General features: G+C 44.5%; 1 protein-coding gene across 1 annotated transcript; it reads left to right on the top strand.

The window, feature by feature from the left end:
* The first annotated feature begins 475 nt into the window (after window positions 1-475).
* On the top strand, window positions 476-20,405 carry NOL9 (nucleolar protein 9). Its single transcript, XM_083162964.1, has 12 exons — window positions 476-855; window positions 1,648-1,867; window positions 3,478-3,608; window positions 4,022-4,157; window positions 9,752-9,848; window positions 11,171-11,268; window positions 12,583-12,744; window positions 13,153-13,441; window positions 13,553-13,664; window positions 15,208-15,385; window positions 17,652-17,785; window positions 19,899-20,405. Exons 1-12 carry the CDS (start codon window positions 643-645, stop codon window positions 20,004-20,006), a joined length of 1,878 nt encoding a protein of 625 aa, XP_083019090.1. The 5' UTR covers window positions 476-642; the 3' UTR covers window positions 20,007-20,405.
* Window positions 20,406-20,621: the final 216 nt, after the last annotated feature.

Raw genomic sequence — 20,621 nt, forward strand, 5'->3', positions numbered from 1 at the left:
ATGCTCTGTTTCTAGACTTCTCTCTTAATTTACGATTTCCATCACCTGTGGTGAAACACCTTTCTTCACAATTAACCTGTTTAAACAGGTGATGGCAATCATAAATTAAGAGAAAGTCCAGAAATGGAGCATTCTGTCCCTCCTGGAGGGGGTCATGTTGGGAGGTAGGCACTAGGTGTTTGGGTCTTTAAACTGTGGCCCTCCAGATGTTGTGAAACTACATGTTCCAGCATGCATTGCCACATTTTTTCCTATAAGAGCATGCCAAAACTGTCAGGGCATGCTGGGACATGTAGTTCCAGAACATCTGGAGGGCCACAGTTTGAAGACCCATGCTAGGCTTTTCCTGCTTCATTAAGACACAAAAAACTACAACTCCCAGCATGCCCTGCCAGTCTCAAGACAGATGTGGCGGTCTGAATGACGACTGCTCTGTGGGCGGGGCACTTTAGCGTGGACAGGCCGAGCATTTAGTAGCCCTGGGTGCAGCGTGACGTGAGCGCTGTACCCGTAACCCGACCGCTGCGTACCGTCCTAGGCCAACTTCCCATGTGAAAGCTGATGGTTGTCCCTTGAGTCGGCGCCGTGCTTCTGTCATTTCCTCCTGTGACCGAGAACTTCGCGCTCTCCAGGAACGTTGCAATGAAGCCTCTCAGCGCTCGCCTGGGGCCCTCCTTCAGGGTCCGGCCTGGGAAGGGCAGCTATGTGCGAAAACGCCAGTTGCTGGCTGAGCGCTGCAAGCTCGCCGCCTCCGAGCTGCCAAAGGCCAGCACCAGTACCTCCGAGGAGAGCCCGGGCCGCAACACGCTGCTGGTGGAGGAGGGTATCTGTGTGATGGTGCTGGGGCCCGAGCAGGTCAGTGAGATGACCATACATAGCGGGGAGGTGTTTAAAGCCCTGGAGAGTGATAAAGAAGAGACGTTGCCCATAGCAACCACATCAGCTGCTAGCTCCCATTTATGTAGCACAGTCAGTGAAATGATACATAGAAACTGGTTGCTATTGGCAATTCGGCAATTGTGCCCTGCTGCTTTATCGTAAGGAAGGTTGTTCATTACATGGTGTAGTGCACATGTTCTCAAACTCGGTTCTCTGGAACCCACACAGTGCATGTTTTGCAGGTCTACAGAATCACTAGTGAAATTAGCTCCACCTGTGGATCTCTTAAAATGTGTCAGTCAGTAATGAGTGCACCTGCTGGTGACCTGAAAAACGTGAATTGTGTGGCATCCTGAGGACCAAGTTTGAGAACCCTGGTGTAGTGTGTACGTACAGACAGTCTTGGAAGGGAGTCGTTCTGGTGTGTAGCTGGCCTAAAGGCCCCCATACACTTGTGCAAGGTGGTATCACATGCAACATCACAGCAAGTGCCCTGACAGCTGGATCACATGCGATGTAATATATGTGGTCCTTCTCCGTATGATATTTCGCACGTGACCCCAGCTAAGGCTGTGGATATTATATAGTACAGGCCATCTGATCTGATGCCGAGGATTGGATCCACAGGCAAGACATGCGGTTTGTCACTTTGCATCCTGTTATCCATTCCAGCAGTTCTCCTGTAAAAGTTGAATCTGTCTCATATTGATCACAGTATATTTATTGCCAGACTAGAGGTAACTTTTCTCCTGTGCTTGCTTAATACAGAAGCTGACATTCAGAGGGAAATGCGTGGTGACGTGTCTGTACGGCAGCGTGGAAGTGCTCGGATTAACCATCAACTCCAATGAAAGCCCTTATGAGTTGTACTCCCCAAAAACACATTCACCTTTGGCTATTGTAGGGCTGAAACAGAAGAAAACCTCTAAAACACGGAAAGAGATCTGCTTGGAGGCCAGGTTGTTGCTGCGTGGATACCTCTCTTTAGGTAATACAGATATCACTGGATTATTGATGATTTACTCTATCTGTATTCTCATACTTATCACAGGAGGTGTGCAGTAGCCTGTTGTGTACCCTGTCCCCCCCAGCACCTCACTTAGGTTTAGGTGTCCAGTGCTCATTCTAGCACCCTGCCCTATCAAAACCTGTGTAGTTCTTTTTCCCTGGGGTGTTGCTGTCTGCTGTGGTGCTTATAACACAGGTCTGGTATGCATATCCATTCTGAATACAGACCACATTGTGCTAGAATCACATTGAGAGCGACTGCACAGGTTTTGGAAGATGCAGGGTGCTAGAATGAACACTAGGGAGCAAATTTACTAAGATCCCATCTTAGTACTTTCTCAGATGGGATGTTGCTGTGGGCAACCAATCAGAATCTACTTTTTAGCACCTGCCAGAAGATAATGGATAGAATCTGATGGGTTGCTGATAGCAACATCTCCTCTGAAATAGAACTCCTAGCTTAGTAAATTTCCTAGGTGTCTATGTATTAATCCTTGTCGAGAAATCAAGTGAACGGAGGTAAAGTACCAGCCATTGTGAACCAAACTGTCATGTTACAGGCTGTGTTTGAAAAATAACAGTTAGGAGCAGATTGGTTGGTAGTTTATTTATTAAGATGGGAGTTCTATTGAAGATGGGGTGTTGCTATGGGCAACCAGTTAGATCCTATCTTTTAGAAGGTGGTAAATAAGTAGCTTTTGATTGGTTGCTCTGGCGAACATCTCATCTTCATTAGGACTCCCATCTTGGTAAATAAACCCCTGTGAGTCTAATGTTTTTCTCTAGTGCTGGCTCAGTTGGGATCTAGGTGGAGGGGGCAGCTTTGTGCAGTGAACATTTCTGTTGCCCACCGTGCTCCATGGTCACCTGTGTCAGGCAGATTGCCCATCAAAAAGCCCTCGAGGAGAACACTATTAAAACATCCTGCCTTTCTGATTGTATACTAACCCAAGGTATGAAGTTGGCATACTCCTAATCTGTGTGTTAAACTCATGATCAGTGAGAATGTGGGTTCTGGTAGTCATGGTGGGACAGTTCGTATGTTTTTGTTTTATAATATGTCTATCCTCTCCAGCCATGGAGTTATATCATCAAGTACGGTTATGTATTTCCATTGCTCTGTGTCGCTCACTGTGCTGAGCATCATATTATCCAAGAGGAGGAATAAGTTTACTGCTGCTGGATCATATTAGAGCAGGGGTGTGGAACCTTTTTTTATGACAAGGGCTGTTTGCATGCTTAAAAAAATCCTTTGGGGGCCAAACTTACTAATTTTCCCGCTGCAGCAGCAGTCCCACAGTCCGGCGGCTGACGCTGAATGGGACTCAGTCTCCGGCTGCTGCAGATTAAGAGGAAGTACAGAGGAGTTCTTGCGAGAAGTCGGTAGTTCATGCGAGAACTCATCTGTATTTGAATCCTGGCAGAGCCAAAGGGGGAATTGAATTAAGTGCTGGCGAAACGTAAAATGGTGCAGATCTAATAATATCAAAATAAATATCATATTTCAAAACTTTTTTTTTTTCTTATTGGCCAAACCCGAAACTTGTGTCCATTTGCGTTGACCTTATCCAAATCTCTCTTACATTTCAGATTGCAGACGGGCAGTAATGAAAATCTTTAAATCGTCATCCTCCATCTTGTTGCTGGAGCGACTGGAAGACACAACAAGCAACTTTATCCTGAGCCTTCCAGATTATGGCAAAATCTTCTGGACGCGACCGGTACGCGATGTCTTGTGTTTTGATGCTGGAATGAATGTGAATCATCCGTAAATGCTCCTGTTTGCCCACATGGAATATTTCCATCTTTAGCTGCCTCGATCTGCGCACTAGATTTGCTGCCACCAACCGATTCTTGGTGCCAGTGATAAGCCTGAAAAGATGTGTACCAACTCACCTGACATATTCCTATGTGAGATCATTACTACCCATTTACACCTTTTTAGTTGTAAGCAGAGATGTTTTTAAAATGCTTATGAGTCTGCATTGATCGCACTTGCGTATGCTTGTTTCTGAAGCATGTGCAGAGCTTATACATCACAATACGTTATGCAAACACGATGAGACGTTGCTGTGATTGGATGTCTCGTATCACAGCTATAACTAACTGTAAAACCTTCTGTTTATTTCCTCAGAAAAAAAAGCATTCCGAGCAAATGGAGGATGCAGTCTTACACACTATCGGTATTCAGAGCTGCAACACTGAGATTGGGATCACTATGTCCCAGGACGCAGTCTCTGCAGTGCAGCAACTGGTTCATGCTTGTCTTGGTATGTACGCAGAGGTTACGTAAATTATTTCAAAATCTATACATTTTAACGAAGGATATTCCACCTTCATCCCAGTATTCTTTTTTTTTTTTTTTTTTTTTTTATATGATACAACACATTCAATCATGAATGATGACGTTAAGGTAGCATCGATGAGGATCCAAAACCTTTTTCGGTACTTGTTTCCTAGCACGGCCACAATCTTTGGGATCGTGTACCTTTAAGTTACACGATCCCCGCGATGGACCCGATTTCCTTTGAAATCAGGTCCATTTTGCCGGCAAAGGAAAAATCGGGGGCTTCACGTCGGTCGGGACCATTAACATTGGTCCCGACGCGATGCCCCCGATTTTGCCATAGGCTTCAATGTTAAAATATTTTTTAACATTGAAATCGGGAGCATCGCGTCGGTCTTGTGCCATTATAATGGCACAAGATGAGATGGACTTGATTAAGTCCATCTCACATAGGAAAAAATGTGAAATGGGCCAATATGACCCATTTCACATTATATATGGCCCCGTCGTCACCCCACGATAGATGCCAACCCGAAGAGCGGCGGCGGTGCGCGTCCTCCGACCTTTTCATTCCCCTACTATCCACGTCGGCGTGGAGTTGAGAATATATAGTGTGGCGAGCGCAGCGAGCCCGAAGCGTGTCGAGCGCAGCGAGCCTCCGAGCCCGAAGCGTGGCGAGCGCACGCGTATACCTGTGAAGTTATACGCATCCCCTCGCGGAGCTCGCCACGCTTCGGGCTCGGTGGCTCGCCACACTATATATTCTCGACTCCACGCCGACGTGGATAGTAGGGGAATGAAAAGGTCGGAGGACGCGCACCGCCTCCCCTCGCGAGCTCGCTGCGCTCGCCACGTTTCGGGTTGGCGTCTATCGTGGGGTGGGGTTTACGTTGTAAAATTTGGGGGTCTAGGGAATATTTTACATTGAATCCAATGTAAAATCGGGTCCCAGGGACCCTATTCACATTTGATTCAATTAAAAAATCGCTGTGGCCGTGCTAGGAAACAAGTACCCCTTTTTCAAACATTTTCTACAACAATTCACTATATAGGTATAGGGGAGAGTAGTCTCCCAGAACATTCAGGAAAATATGGCTGTGAGTAATTCTGTCGATAATTCTCGTCAAATAGCTCTGGGATAGATTCTCCCTCTATTACCTTGGCCATATCATTGAATCAACATAGTATAATTGCAGCAAATTAACAGTTTAACAGCCTGGTCCTACCCTAACATGGCGGGTGACCAGGTGTCGAATCACAGTACCTGCCCAGCAGCCGTCCCGGACCGCCGACCCATCCATGGAGAGATCCGATCAGCATGCAAGCGATGAGGAGAAGAGAGATCAAAGACATGGAGTAGAAAGAAGTGTGGAGAAGCAAATGAGAAAAATTGGAGTGTATACAAGCCTGTATCTGGGAGTTTAATTAAAGATAACGGGTGGGGTATTCTGCAATAGTTGAAGGGAGTACCAAGACGTATTTTGAAAGCAGCCCTGAATGGGCAGTTTAGTACGGGAGGGGAGGGATTGAATAAATTTGTTCCAGCAGGCAAATAATTTGGGGGTCAAGAATTCCTTATGTCTCCAACTAGTCCATTGTGAATAGAAAATGGAGACGTGAAGTCGCCATATCTAATGAGGGGGACGAAGTTTGTATCCACTGCTCTAGAATTGCTTTTTTACCTACTGCTGAGAGGAGTACAATCAATTTTTTGTAATTTTTAGGTATGTTAGATTAGTCGGCAATATGCCCAAACAGTGCCCAGGCGTAAGTGCAGCTAAATGACAATTTAAGTTTGGTTGTAGCATTATTATGTAGCACGTGCCAGAAGGTCTGTACATGTGGGCATTGCCAAAGACAATGATATATATCGGCCTCCGGCGCGCGACATTTAAAACAATCCGACCTTTCAGCTGTGCCCATCAGGTAACAGCGTTTGGGTGAGATATAAGCTCTGTGGAAAATGGTAGGAGCTGGCCGGGATAAGTTTGAGGTTGATTAGAAAAGTATCTAATATGGTTTCAGAATCAAGGGATGAGGACTGTGAAGCCCATTTAGTGAGCGCCGGCAAATTTTTGTCAGGGTCTAGCTCTGGACGTATACGTCCATATATAGTAGAAACAGAGTGTGTTTGTGTGTGAATTACCGAATCGAAAGGATTGGTGATATCCTGGGGTTGTAATTTGGCCAGGACTGATTTGAGATAATGAATAGCCTGAGCATATGGGAAGGCGTGACTGGGCAAGAGGTTGAAACGTTGTGTTGCTTCCTCAAATGTGAGTAGGATGTTTGAGGTATTAAGTAGGTGTCTTAAACAAGAAATTCCTCGGGATCGCCAAGCCACAAAAGGTGACCTGGCATCACCCCCCTGGAATTCCATGTTGCCAACCAATGGGAGGGATAGAGAACAGAAGTGTTGTAGGCCTAAAGACTTTCTCGCGCGTCTTCAGGTGTATATAGTAGAAGACAGTAAGGGATTGTCAAATTGGGGGCCTTTATTTGCGATGGGCATGTGTGTAAAAGAAAGCTAAGCGATAAAGGAGCACATAGCTGTGAGTCTTTAGGTGCCCATACACTGCCTGCGACGTCTCGCAGCAGTGTACGGACACCCGACAGAGTGTGAGCCGCCGTAACCTTCCCGGCGGAGGGGACACATGCGATCCGTTGTGATGGATCACATGCGTCCCTGCTTCCCGCCCGCCCCAGAACGGGTGGTCAGACGGCCAGCCAGTCCGACCACCTAGTCGGATCCGATGCGCAAGGGACTGCGCATCGGACCTGACTGCATGTCGGGGAGAGGCGATTTGGTCCGATTTAACAGGCCGATTGGTCGCATCGGACCAAATCGCCTCGATGTATGGGGGCCTTAAAGCTGCATCGGTGACAATGGCAGTGCCATTCACCCAGTCCACCGCGAATCGGAGGATACATGCCAGATTGTAATACTCATCCCAGCATTCGTAAAAACTACATATAGGGGTTGGTAGAATTAGGAATTAGCCCTGTGGGTTTGTGATTAAAAATCTGTGACAGGTGATCGTCACAGACAGGTAAGTGTCACACTTACTCACATGGCCTCGTTGGGCAAGTCTGATTCTAATGCCGCCAATACGGTCTTATACATTAATGAGACCTTGCCATACATGTATTACTTTGTGTAATACTTTGCAGACTAATCGGTGAGGGGAGAGTTCCAGGTTGGGGAAATCAAGGTTAGTTATTGATATCGGAAGCACAATGGTTTCCGGGCTTCCAGCATTAAAGCAAGGCATGCGATGGTTACTAGCCATCACATTGAAACCATTGGATCGGGTGTGGCCTCCAGCTGTTGTGAATCTACACATGCCAGCATGCCTTGCCATAGTTTTAGCATTCCCAAATAGCGAAACTGTGGCAAGGCATAATGGGACTTGTAGTTTCACAACAGCTGGAGGGCTATAGTTTGGCCATGACTGCATTAGATGGTATAACCGATGATTATTACACTGTGCCCATTAGCAGAAGGTGCCAGAGCTCCGTGTATGTGCACATTAGCTGAGTGCCTTGGTGTACACAACTGAAAAAATTCTGCTACTGAAAAGCTGTAACAATCAACAACCTGCAATTGGTTTGGATAAGGAACAATCCGTATGGTTGCTAATCCACATAGGCCTTCATTTGGTCCATTGCGTGGCTGCAGAGGAATATACTCGCCGGTTCCTGATCTGTGCTCTGTTATCTCTGAGATCGCTTCTTCCGCAGTGTTGTGTATACTTAGAGGGAAGAGGTCACTGCAGCTCCCTACATGCCAGGAAAACAGCAATTGCACCCTAGTCCTGCAGCGTAGCTGGCACCATTAGCTGGATTTCATCTGGTTCAAGGGCCTGAGTCTGAACATTAACAAACATGTAGCACTGCAGATGGGGCAGATGTAACATGCAGAGAGATTTAGATGTGAGAGCGGCGTCTCCTTAAATCTAAATAACAGTGCAAAAATTAAGCTGCCCAGCAATTTGTGGGATACATGCAAAATCAGCTAACATTGCATGCATGCAAAATAAAGACTTGCATCCCCTACATTGCCGCATTATTATTTTTTTCTACTTTAGACCCTTGAATGTGGTGGTTCTCACCTTCGGCCAGTGCTGAATTCCTCTCCCACCTGGCAATCGTGCGCCTGGGCTCTCCTGCTGCTGCCGCCGTAGCAGTGAGCAGTCTGGCAGGCCCCGCTTGGCAAAGTTCAAGGATGCTCGGGAGTTTGGGCGCATCCCTGAACATCCGCAAGCCTGCTGCTTGGTCACTGGTGAGGACAGTGGCAGGGGAACCCTGGCGATCCGGGGTGGGGAGTCGGGATGGCTGGTGGTGAGCAACAAGGGGTTGGGCGTGACAGGGAGGGTGGGGGGCGCCACTAAGTTCTCTGGAGGGTTTTTCTTGGGCAGGACAAACCTGCCCTGGTATGTTTGTCCTGCCCCAGAAAAACCCACCACTCAAGGGGTTAAGCCCTAGTTCTGCTTTTCCAATTATCTGGGACTATTCCCATTACTAGGATCTGGTTGATTATCGCCAGTTTTGGTATACGTAATGCTTCACTTCCACACCGACTTGACAAATCTCACTTCCATCTGTATAAAATGTGTTCATCTTGAATTAAAAAAAAAAAAGATATCCTTTATATGATGAGCTGGGATGCAGCTCCCAGAAATAAAATCGGTCAGCCAATTACTCTGTGATGCCTGGCTCTGGGCAACAGCTCCACAGAATATAGTACAGAGGGTAGGACCATACCAGTTAGTTATATAGGGAAGACCTATATGATTTGTAGAAATGTAATGACGGGAGGATACAAGGGAGAGTTTTAAGGCGGAAACTATCTAATGGCATTCCTTTTTTTTTTTTAAGGAACAAATGAAATTGTTTATTTCAATGCACATAGTTGATAATTCCAGTTCAGAAATAAGGATCATCATTACATGGAGTTCACCTGTATCCTTGCTGTTCTTGTTCCTCTCTGCCTGCCTTAATGTTATATATGGATCAAAATCTCCTTTCTCGGCAGGTTCCTCACTGTAACCGCATACCATAGGTTCATATATACAGTATGGCCATTTACATCTAATGGCATTCTTACTGAGCGCGATGCTTATTTATTGACCATACATGATGGTGGCATGTCCGTCCTTGGCAATGTCAAACTCTATTGCAGGCATGTGCAAACTATGGCCCTCCAGCTGTTGTAAAAATGAACATCCCAGCATGCCTTGACACAATTTTGCTATTAGGGGATGCTAAACTATGTCAAGGCATGCTGGGATGTGTAGTTTTACAACAGCTGGAGTGCCATAGTTTGGACATGTCTGCTCTATTGGGTTTAACATACACAGTGGATAATGGGCATTAAAAAAATTTTTTTTTTTTTTTTTTTTTTTTTTTAAACCCATCTCATTTTCTCGTTTTGCAACTGTATTTTTTTATGTGTGGAATTTGTTTTTTGATTGTAATGGTCATTCCCACGGATGACCAATGACTGTGTCTCCTTACCTACAAAGGTGTTTTTTTTTTGTTTTTTTTTTTTAAATCTGTTCTATTGCCATTATGCAGAGGAAGATAACGGCTGCCCTGTCATTCTTGTTTGTGGGCCGAACGATGTTGGGAAGTCCACGTTTAATAGATATCTCCTCAACCAACTACTAAGCAGGTAAAGCGTTGCATTTCCTTTATATGACTATTTCGGGATCTAGATTACACACAATAACTAATGGTGTGTACACACGGTGAGATTCCTTTGCTATTTTACTTAAGGTGCTTAGCAAAAATATATATAACTTTGAGTAAAGATATGTTGACCAAAAAAGAACACTGGACACGCTTTAGAAATTTAGCTTTTCGATTTCAGGTGAGCGTATCTCCATATGATGTATATGTGATCCTGATTTGATTTTGAATATATAGTCGAAATGGAAGGGTAAATTGCACCGTGTTTACACACCATAACAGATTGGTTTCCCTGCTGGCTGATCAGATCTTCACAATTATCTCCAGGACAACAGATTAATACAGGAGAGACATGATTTAAAGATCTGCCTACTTGAGTATTAGCGTTTAAGAGGACTGACCAGAACAGGTGTAACGAAGGGGGTAGTTCCACCTAAAGTCATCACTGCAGTATAAAGCCGCAAAATATTCCTTTTTATCCCTATGGCAGACTATACAGGGAATCTTGAGGGTTACTTTGGAATGCCCCTCTGAGCTCTGCTGACACTGTGATATCCTCCCCCTCCTTCTCTCCCCTCCGACATCACATGCTGAGTCCTTGTGTTGTGGCTGGCAGCCATACTGTGCATCTTTCATAGATTTGATTGTCTTAGCTGTCCATTCTACATATACTAGTAAGCCTATGTGCTACTTAATGCACTAAGGGGCCCATTTATCAAGCAATATTTGCGGCTAAATCCCTGAAAACATCCGTATTCGGGGGTTAACCGCAAATATTAAATATCACCTAAATGTATTAAAGGGGGACCGCAGCAGGAATCTCCGATCCCTGCTGCGATCCCCCCCTGCAGCGCCGCCGGCCGCATCCCCCATAGGTTTCTATGGGGGATGCGAAGCTGCCCGATGTATCAACATCGAGCAGCCCAGCATCACACCCCTGGGCTATCGCCATTCTGATATGGCGATAGCCCATTGTAGCCTATGGCTACATATCGCACTGCATATGCCCGAGCGGCAGTGCGGTCAGCGGGGTCGCGGGGTCAGCACATAACCGCGCTGGCGGCTCCAGGCATCGCAGGAACGGGCTCCTTTCGGAGCCCTGTCCCTGCGCCATAACAGTTGATACATTGGGGCGAAATGATCGCATTTTACAATGCGATCCTGGGCGGTAATGTTCCGCCCAGATCGCATTGTAATTGCGATCAATGACAAATGGGGGCCTAAAGCAGTTATGTGCTCCCAGATATCCCTGTAATTCCCCGTTATCTGACTTATATGATCCCTGCTTTTTTTTTTTTTTATTAGAATCCCGTGTGTTGATTACTTAGAATGTGACCTGGGGCAAACAGAATTTACCCCTCCAGGATGTATCTCATTGCTGTGCATTGATGAGCCGGTTCTGGGTAAGTGCCTCATTCTTTATATTTTACATGGTTTTAAATGGAACGGTTACAAAATCTATGAAGTTTTACATTGGCGATGTGCGTGTGGGGGAAATCCGATGCTCATTTGTATCCATAGACATTGAATTTGAATTACTGTAAAGTGTGCTGAGTAACAGGATCAGCACAACTGCTGTTCTCTCCCTTTTCTCATTGATGTGTCACTAGCCACATACAGTCGTTTAATTCCCAGTGGGAATCGTAGGATAAAGCATAGTGTGCACAAGGCTCAGAACACATGGGTAGCTATAGGAACAGTCGATCGGGGGAATATGCGCTATCCCCGTGCGTTATGGCAGGGGATAGCGCTTCCCCTGATCTATGACACCTGTGATTTGGGTACTATATCGGCGGCGGTGTGGGGGAGGAGGCTTAGCACAGCGATGTTATATTATATTGGGCGCCTGCCTCCTATCTAATGTATAAACGGTCAGCATTGCTGACCATACCGCCCCTGCAGCTATCGTATACGACAGCTGCAGGTGGCAATGCCCTATGCCCACAGCAGGGACAGAGCTGTCCATGCTGCTGGCTCTGAGCTGGAGATCTCACGTGAGTAGCAAGATCCAGTGCATGCCCAGCCAGCCGGGGGAAAGAGACAGCGCGTCAGTTTGCGCTCCCTTGCTTTGGCAGGCAAGATGTTCATACATCTTGTCGGTCTCCCCTCCTGCTTCGCCTCGTTAATGAGGCAAAGCAGGTAATGCCATACAATTCTACCCCACAGTCTTAAGGAGAGCACACACTGGGCATTTTTGCCAATAAGCAATGTTATGAAAATGATTGGCCGATTTTAAATTGCTCAGTGCATACACACAGAGCGATAGTATGAAAATATGCAAAGTGGTTCATTCGGCCTGTAATGCTAGCCGTCGGCTGCCCCCGATGATTCGGAAGTGCGCATAATCACTCATCGCCCGCCCATACACACTAGGCAAGCTGAAAATCACCTAGTGTATATAGGACTTTAAGGTTGTGTTCTGAGCCTTGTTGAACATTGTGACTGTCCTAACAAATAGGTGTAAAAGGATCCTTCATATCAGACTGAGATTGGTGTAGGGGGGTGTATTTGCCTGGCATAGGAACAAGGGTTGAACAACAGCATAGGGACTTCTGGTGGTGAGTCACATCGTACCATATACCTTCCCTCAAAAATAACCTAGACCGTATAACCTAAATAAGGTTTGGGAGACCTTCCAAAGTACTAAAAAAAGAAACAATATGTTTAACCATTTTTGCCAGTGTGTTCTAGGTGTAATCTTTATATGTGTATGCTAGGTCCTCCATATACCCACCAGCGAATCCCAGACAAAATGGTTTACTTTGGAGAGACCTCCTGTGAGCAGGATATGGAACGGTTTATTGAATCTGTGAAATACGTCATCACTTGTTATAAGCGAGACCAGCCGCTGATTATCAACACCATGGGTTGGGTTAAAGGTAGATTAATCTCAGTATTTGGATCTCTATCTGTGCTACAGTTCTGGGTGACTGTTCCTTTCCCACGTGCTCTCCCTATCTATTCCTACCTATCTCTGTGTTGTAATTGGTAAATGTGCCTCTTTCCCCACACACACCTTGCTCTCCCTATCACAATGCAATGCTAATGGGTGACTGTGCCTCTCCTTCCTCACACCATGCTCTTCCTATGTCTGGGGCTACACTAATAGGTGACACTGCCTCTCCTACCACCTGCTCACACTGTGCTTTCCCTATGTCTGTGCTACACTAATGGGTGGCCACAGCCCACGGGAGCAATTGGCGATAATGCTCAGAAGGGTCAAATTAAGCTATATCATTTAAGGATGTGCTTCTGTTTACACCCATTTCGTTTCCCTGTTCTCCCAGGCTTTGGATTGTTACTCTTGGTTGACTTAATTCATCTCCTTTCCCCGAGTCACGTTGTCCAGATCAGCGCAAAGGACGGCTACGTCATGGAGCCACTGACTCCTGAGTTTGTCAAGAACACAGCGGGGTTTGTGACTAAAGGATGGTCACAGGCCCGGTGCAAGCGCAGAGGTCTGGAAACCTCTGATGAAGAGGATCAAGACTATATAGACGGCTTCCGTTTCCGAGCAGGACATCAGCTCATTCCCGTCGTGAGCGACTTTAAGCGTGCGGGAGATACAGAAGTCATGTAAGGAACCACTTTGCGTCTGCCCATTTGTATGGTGGAAGGGAAGCAGGTTACTAAGTGGAAGATGGTGCATTTCACCAATGTGTGTCTTTTTTTTCTTTTCTTATGAAGGCTGTGCCATAAGTGGATTCTGCGGGACTTGGCCATGCTGGGCTACATTAGTAAATTGCAGCAGTTTGACCCAGAGCAGATCGTTCCCTTGAACAGCTTATTACCCTATGAGGTGAGTACCGCGAGGGAAGTGGTAGGACTTGGTGCAGTCCATGCATGGCACGGTGACACCTGGGACTGTAATGTTCTCTCTCTCCATGGTCACAGAGAGGTATCCTGCAGGGTGGGAGCAGAGTCATTGTCTCTGGCTAGTCATGTGATTAATTATGTAACTCCTTCATCCTATATCTGGTCTACCCTAACGTAGATGGAACAATGACTGTATCCCCCAGCAGACAAGTCTGTAGTGTAGATGGATACTGCAGGAAATAGGGGGGTTAGGGATTTGCATAGCTGAGATGCGATCTACAGGTCTGTTGTCCGCATTTGCATGCCATAGAGACACAGTACACAAATGGTGGCTGACATTTTGCACGATTAACCATTTGTGAATATATAGCCTATACATTTACTAAAAGCTTATGTACCTTTTTAAAATGAACCTTTTTACTAGAGTCAACCAGCCCTCCTCAATTCTCCTTCCCTGTCTGCTTTACAGCTGTCTAGCCCTTCTCCTTAGTATGGAAGCTGTATGGTAGAATCTCTACCCCATAGCACTGTCCATGTCTCCAGTGCACCTTGTCCCCTTCAGCGACTGATACTGCTTGCTCTTACTACAAGTGGTCTAGTAACTCGCAGCTGCCTGCTCCTACTGGCTACAGTGACCTGTACCGGTCCTCCCCTTTACCTGGTTATACTGCACTGTGTTCTGTACTGTTGTGATAATTAGCTGTTCTATATTGTACTACATTTTTTATTTTTATTTATATGCTTTCCCCCACATACCATGCTGCTGTACATAGGTGTGTGTGCGCGCTCCATGGGGTATACGTTCAATTTGTGAGATTTGATTGATAAAATGGCCTGTAACCTTGTCTATGTACAAGCTACTTTATATATTTTCCCGAACAGCTAATTCCATTATGGTACATGGCAGATAGACACATAACCAGTCCCTGTGGGATATGACCGAGAACACTGAATTGCATTCGGCAATATAAAACATTTTAACTGTCAAACTTCTGACCTTTTGGTGTTTACTTACTAAGATTGAAGATGGGATGTTGCCGATAGCAACCAATCAGAATCGCCGCCTTTAGTTAGCGCTTTCTTGAAGATCATAAATAGACTGGTTACTCATAGCAACATCCCATTTTTCCCAATAGAAGTCCCATCTTTGTCCACTTTGTCTTTTTGTCATTGTATGGGAAAGTGTGTGTGTGTGTGTGTGTGTTGGCATTTTTGTGTTACGTTGTCCTAAAACAAACCTCATCAGATAAATGTTTACATATAACATAGAGAAAAGTGAATATCTGTTACTTGCTATCATACATGCAAAGGTTCGTTGTAAGTGGTTATGGTGCCTTTGACACTTACCACCTTGTATATGTCCCTCTATACACGAGTGTATTATCCCTGTGCTGAATGGCTGACCTAGTTGTAGAAAGGAAATATTTACATGCAGTTCTTCACTTAGTGCTCGTTTAGCTAATGATGTAGATGACGTGTTGTGTGAACCATAAATCTGTTGGTGATATTATACGCTATCATTTCAGGTGCCCTTTAATGCAGTGGCGCTGCGTGTGATCCATTCAGACGTGGCTCCGTCACACATCATGTACTCGGCTAATGCCAGCTGGGTCGGTCTCTGCCACATTCTGGATGACATCCGTAGTCAGGACAGTGGACCCGTCATACTGACGCAAACTCCGATTTGCGACTGCCTGGGATTCGGTGAGTTACTGATCTGCATGTTGAAGGCGCTGAACTACAATACATTATTTTATGCTGTAATGCAAGCCTGTGTTTTTCTTAATCATGACATCATTTGCGTTTTAATTACGGTCTCATTGTTTAGCGCTGTCTGGAAGTTCTGTTGAAGAGGGGATGTTGCCCATAGCAACCATCAGATTCTACTTAGCCCTTTCTAGACGATAATAAATAGAATGATTGGTTGCTATGGGCAATATCCCATCTTAGCAAGTTTAACCCTCTCTCATGACTAGATTCATATAAATATGTAAGTTATCTTCTCCAATTACCATAGAAATATGCTAATAACTTATTTTACTGAATTTATGTATATAGAACACTTTCTCCAATAGGACTGTATTTATGGTAATACTACAGCATTAAGTAATCAATATTAAGTGACAACATAATTCCACAAGGACTCTCCTTTTTTAGATGATGTGTAAAATTCAAAGTGTATAGAATAATTTATTGAGCCTCAGTCTACATTCTAGTAATCCATAGTAAAGTGACGGTAATGGATTAGTATTATAGTGACTGTATCATCCCATTATCTAATTCCAATAAAGTAACAATCTTGTGAAAATGTTCTATTCTTAAATATAGCTGAAATCACTGTGACCTACTACTGTAGAATCAGCAGTTGGAGCATATTTTTCATTCTTGGTTCGTTTCTTAATGCTGCTAATAATGAATTTCTAGTTTACCACATTATTATGGGACTCAATAGCAACCACAGTCACATTACACTTGAGTTAGTGAGGATAGAGGCTTTGGAATGCACCTCTTTGCACTGTTGACAATCCATATTCACTTCTCATTGCCATTCTGAGAGCCAGTGTCAATCATACTCTCATTAGCTCTCTAGAGAATATTGAGAAGGTGATGATTTTTTTTGGAGGACAGCTTTCAGGTGCATGTGGATATTTCAAGACGTGCTGCAATCTGACTCTGTCCTCCAGCATGCGAGCCAGTCGCAGCCTGCAGTGGCCCCCGGTGCAGTATTTGAATCCTCCAGGTTTTTCTTGGCACCTTCGCTGTTAGCCACCCTGTAATGCTCCCAAGCTGACAGACCTACAGGCAGACGATGATATCCCAGACCACCACCTTTGTGGTGACCCAGCCAGGGGGCTCCCAGCAGGAGGGAGGAGGTAAATACTGTGCCCAGTACTGCCTGTTTCTAACTCCCTAATTGCCCCAGAGCTTCCACCTGACCCCACCTGCAGGACTTTCTGCAGAACTACTGCCTTCCCCCACACCCCTCTCTGTCCCCAGCCGAGCACCTGTTGGCTATGTGAGAGCAAGGCAATTTATGGGATGGGAGACACACAATGGAATAGGACCCCAGTTTAATAAATTTCTATCTATCTATATCTATATCTATCTATATATATATATATATATATATATATATATATATATATATATATATATATATATATATATATATATATATATATATATATATATATATATAATTTATTTTTTTTAACCGCAGCTTTATCATGGGGTCTCCTTCAACCCGGCTCCTGTTATAGAGAGTCAGTACGAGTTGACAATTCTCTGTATTACGGGTCAATTATCTGTATTACAGGTGTATTCCCAAAAAAACAGAATATTCCCAAACTTCAGTTTCTCCAACCACCCCCCCCCCCCCCCCTTTTTTTTTTTCATACTTTCTTCGTTCCCAGATGTCCACAGCAGCCTTCAGAATCCTCTTCAGCTGCATCTCCAGTCCCAGGGGGGCATTGCGCAAAGAGGATCCTGAAGGACGCCTGGGGACATCAGGGGACCATTGTGACACCACCAGGGGACCAGGTAAGTATGAAAAAAAAATTCCACAATCCCCCAAAAGTTCTGATAAGGCATACTCAACCTGTAGTGGAGGTTGTGTCCTTTATGCACTTAGCCTGAGAGATGAACCAATCCCTTTTCCAGCTGGCTGGCATTGATCCTTTTTGGCTTAGGTGCTGTAGTTGTGGATAACTAATCTCTCATATTTTAGCTTGAATTTGAGGTCCCTGCTGTTCCCCTACCTGTCCCAATGTATTGCATGCAATGTAAGATAGTCTGTCATATTTCCAGGCTGAACCAGTGCACGAAGATATAACTGCTGTACAAGCTTCTGCCTTCTCACCTTAACAGTTCCGTGCTCCCTAGGATGTTACGGTTTCTTGCCCCATGCTGACAGTAAATAAACGCTGCATATACTTATTAATGTTCCTTTTTTTTTTTTTTTTTTCACTAGGTATCATTCGGGGTATTAATATTGCAAGAAAGGTTTACCACATCCTCACACCGGTCCCACCTGAGACTCTCCCACAGGTGAACTGTTTGCTAATAGGAAACATCTCTATACCGCACAGCATCTTCAAGCACCAGGTATTGTCCCATTACGTGTGTTCTTACAGCTCAGTAATGGCCCATAGACACTACTATATACAGCACCGTCTGTATCATTATAGTCTGTACGTACCTTTACATGCTGTAACATAATGTGCTTATTAATGGTTTTCTTTCTGTTTAATGGTCTTGTAGCACTCCATGATCATGGTGTGTGGTTTCATGTGCTCATTACCCCTCCTTTTTAACAGCTGTTCTACAAATGTAAGTGGTGGAACTCCATTCCCCCAACACTGACAACCCCCCCCCTCCTCATTAGGCAGAGCCCAGACCACTGCCAGGTCATTTGTGCCCTACCTCCCGAAAAGGGATAATGGTCCCACAAGGAAGGGGTGTAATCACATAATAGTAACTGATTACACAACAAAGTAGCACAATCATATACACATTACACCGCATGTAGTGCTCTTGATTCATATTAAATCACACAGCAGTGCCCCTTATACACATAATGTCCACAGTTGTGCTGCTTATACACATCTGTCTGTCACTCCTGCAGCTCGCTCTCCATGTCCCTCAGCAGCTTCATGGCTTGTGTCCCTCAGCAGCTTCCCCACCTCTGTGACCCTTCAGCCCCCTCTCACCCTGTCTTCAGCATGCACAGAGTAGCTCTTCTTCACTTCAGTGGTGGTGATGGCATGACATCACATACGCTGTGCTAGAAGAAGAATGCACTGTGACAGGCTTTTCTGCTGGAATTACTGTTCAGGGCTTTGGTAGAGGTGGAACTCAGTTCCCCCTACCATTAGAGGTGGTGGAACTCAGTTTGACCCTGTTCCCTCTCACTTTAACCCCTGGTAACCACACACCCCTTCACCTGTGGCCATGTCCCCTACCCATGGCCACACCCCACACTCGTACCTATTTATAACCATATGAATAGAATTATAGGATCGAGATTTTTATACTGACACATGGATTGCCGCAATACACCTTAATCAACTTTCCTCCAACCGTCCAACTAGTTGGCTGTATGTAATAAAAATTTTTGGTAATGTATGGTAGCAAATGACAGTAAGCAATCTGTTCCTTTCCCTTAGAAAATGGTCAAAAACTGTTCAGATCAGTAGTTTTAATTAAACAGATGACTGGTAATTCTTTAGAATTCTTCAGTTTCCAGTAATGTATTTGTTCAGTGGGTGAAATGTGTGGTACTCTGTCTGGCAGGAATAGCCCAACCTTGCTTCGTTCCGGCTGGCTTTGTATAGTGTATATAGGTTCTGTTGCGGAACTGTCCTCTCTACAGCTTTGGACTTCACATACTTGTTTAATTTGAGTCGATCCAAAGGCCAGAGTGCTGTGGCAGCCATATTTACTATTCAGACACAAAAAATCAAATGCTAGACCTTCTATGAATGAATACTAGCAGTGATCACTGCTGATTCTGATCACCAAACATAGGATAACTGAACCCCCCCCCCCCCCCCCTGATATATTCCACACAGCTGGTAAGGGGGAGGGGGTGTAGAATATCTACAGTGTGTAGGTAGACAGGGTTAAACTGTCGACGGTAAAGAGGTAGAAGTGGGGTAAGGTCGACATGAGGCTGGTTGATGTAGAAATTGTCAACAGGTTTTTTTGTGTTTCGTCATATGAGATCTGTCAGTGTTAACCATTGTCACGTCAACCATTTGCTTGTGTCAACCTTTTAACTGTCCACCAATCGACCAGGTACCAATCTCACAGCTTCCTAGGGAGACTAACTGCAATCCACGTCATTGGCCCAATTAGTCATGTGACAAAACCCCACAATGCAATAAAGGAGGGCAGGGCCTCTACGCGTTTCTCTGCCTCTAACACTCCGCGGCTTCCGTGCTATTATGAACTTATTTTTAGCTTGATCTTTTGTATTGTACTTTAATCTGCTGTCTATTATAACCGGTCAAATGTTGGAAAACCTGGTTTCTTTTTTTACGTGCACTATTCTTCCACAGTGCCACCTTCCTTTCTTAAGGGAAGTGCTAAAAATAAATGTAAATAAATTGTTTGCTTCTTGTTCTTTCATGATATTATTCTGCAGTCGCACAAGTTTTCCATTCCAGTACTTTAAAAAAAAAAGTTTTTATTCTTTCCCCTCCTTTCTTATTTCAAGCCTGGCATCAAAGGAGACATTCCGTACGTAACCTCCGAATACGATTTATCTATATACGGGTCTGGGAAGATGAAACAAAAGCCGGTAAAGAGACGGGAACATCTATAACTGTATCACTTCTATGTGATTATCAAATTACATTTTGTGTTCTGTTCAAATGTTTTTGTTTTGTTTTTTTTAAGTTATTGGCGTTCTCCTGGAAGATGATTGGCTCTGACACTTGCTATGTAAATACTTAAAAAAAAAAACTTTAATTTAAAAAACATTTTTATACATTTTTACAGAAAGCTGTGAATTGTGTTGTTTGTTGTTGTTGTGTTTTTTTTAAGGCTGTATATTAAATTTTTTTTTTTTTTTTTTTTTTTTTTTTAGTTTAGCAGTGTTCGTTTGAATTTATATAGCACATTTTTATGCTCCATTGTATCATATGTAAATATTTTACGCAACAAGAATGAAGTCCTTTTAAAAATGCTAGACATTTTTACAATAAAGGTTTAAGAAACTTGATGCAGCGGTGTGCCGTTTTATCATTGATTTTCAGTCTGAGGTTTCGTCAAGTTCTTCTAGAAGTGAATGGTATACATTATTTAGGGTTTCGGCCCCTCCGTAAAGGTGATGTGGGACACTCTAAGGCAGAGGTTCCTAAAATCTGAAATTAGTCTAGCCCCGGAATTGCAATACAGTATTGGCTTGTAAATGGTTAAGGACGTCTAAGATCGTCTA

The sequence above is a fragment of the Crinia signifera genome, chromosome 19, assembly GCF_055691185.1.
Source record: "Crinia signifera chromosome 19, ASM5569118v1, whole genome shotgun sequence".
In the NCBI taxonomy this organism is placed as follows: Eukaryota; Metazoa; Chordata; class Amphibia; order Anura; family Myobatrachidae; genus Crinia; species Crinia signifera.

What these genes read in the sequence shown, in the direction of transcription:
- NOL9 (XM_083162964.1), top strand. Translation starts at nt 643, where the DNA reads ATGAAGCCTCTCAGCGCTCGCCTGGGGCCCTCCTTCAGGGTCCGGCCT. An exon ending in GCGTGGATACCTCTCTTTAG is followed by an intron (nt 1,868 to 3,477) that starts GTAATACAGATA and finishes CTTACATTTCAG; the next exon opens with ATTGCAGACGGGCAGTAATG. An exon ending in GCGGGAGATACAGAAGTCAT is followed by an intron (nt 13,442 to 13,552) that starts GTAAGGAACCAC and finishes TTTCTTATGAAG; the next exon opens with GCTGTGCCATAAGTGGATTC.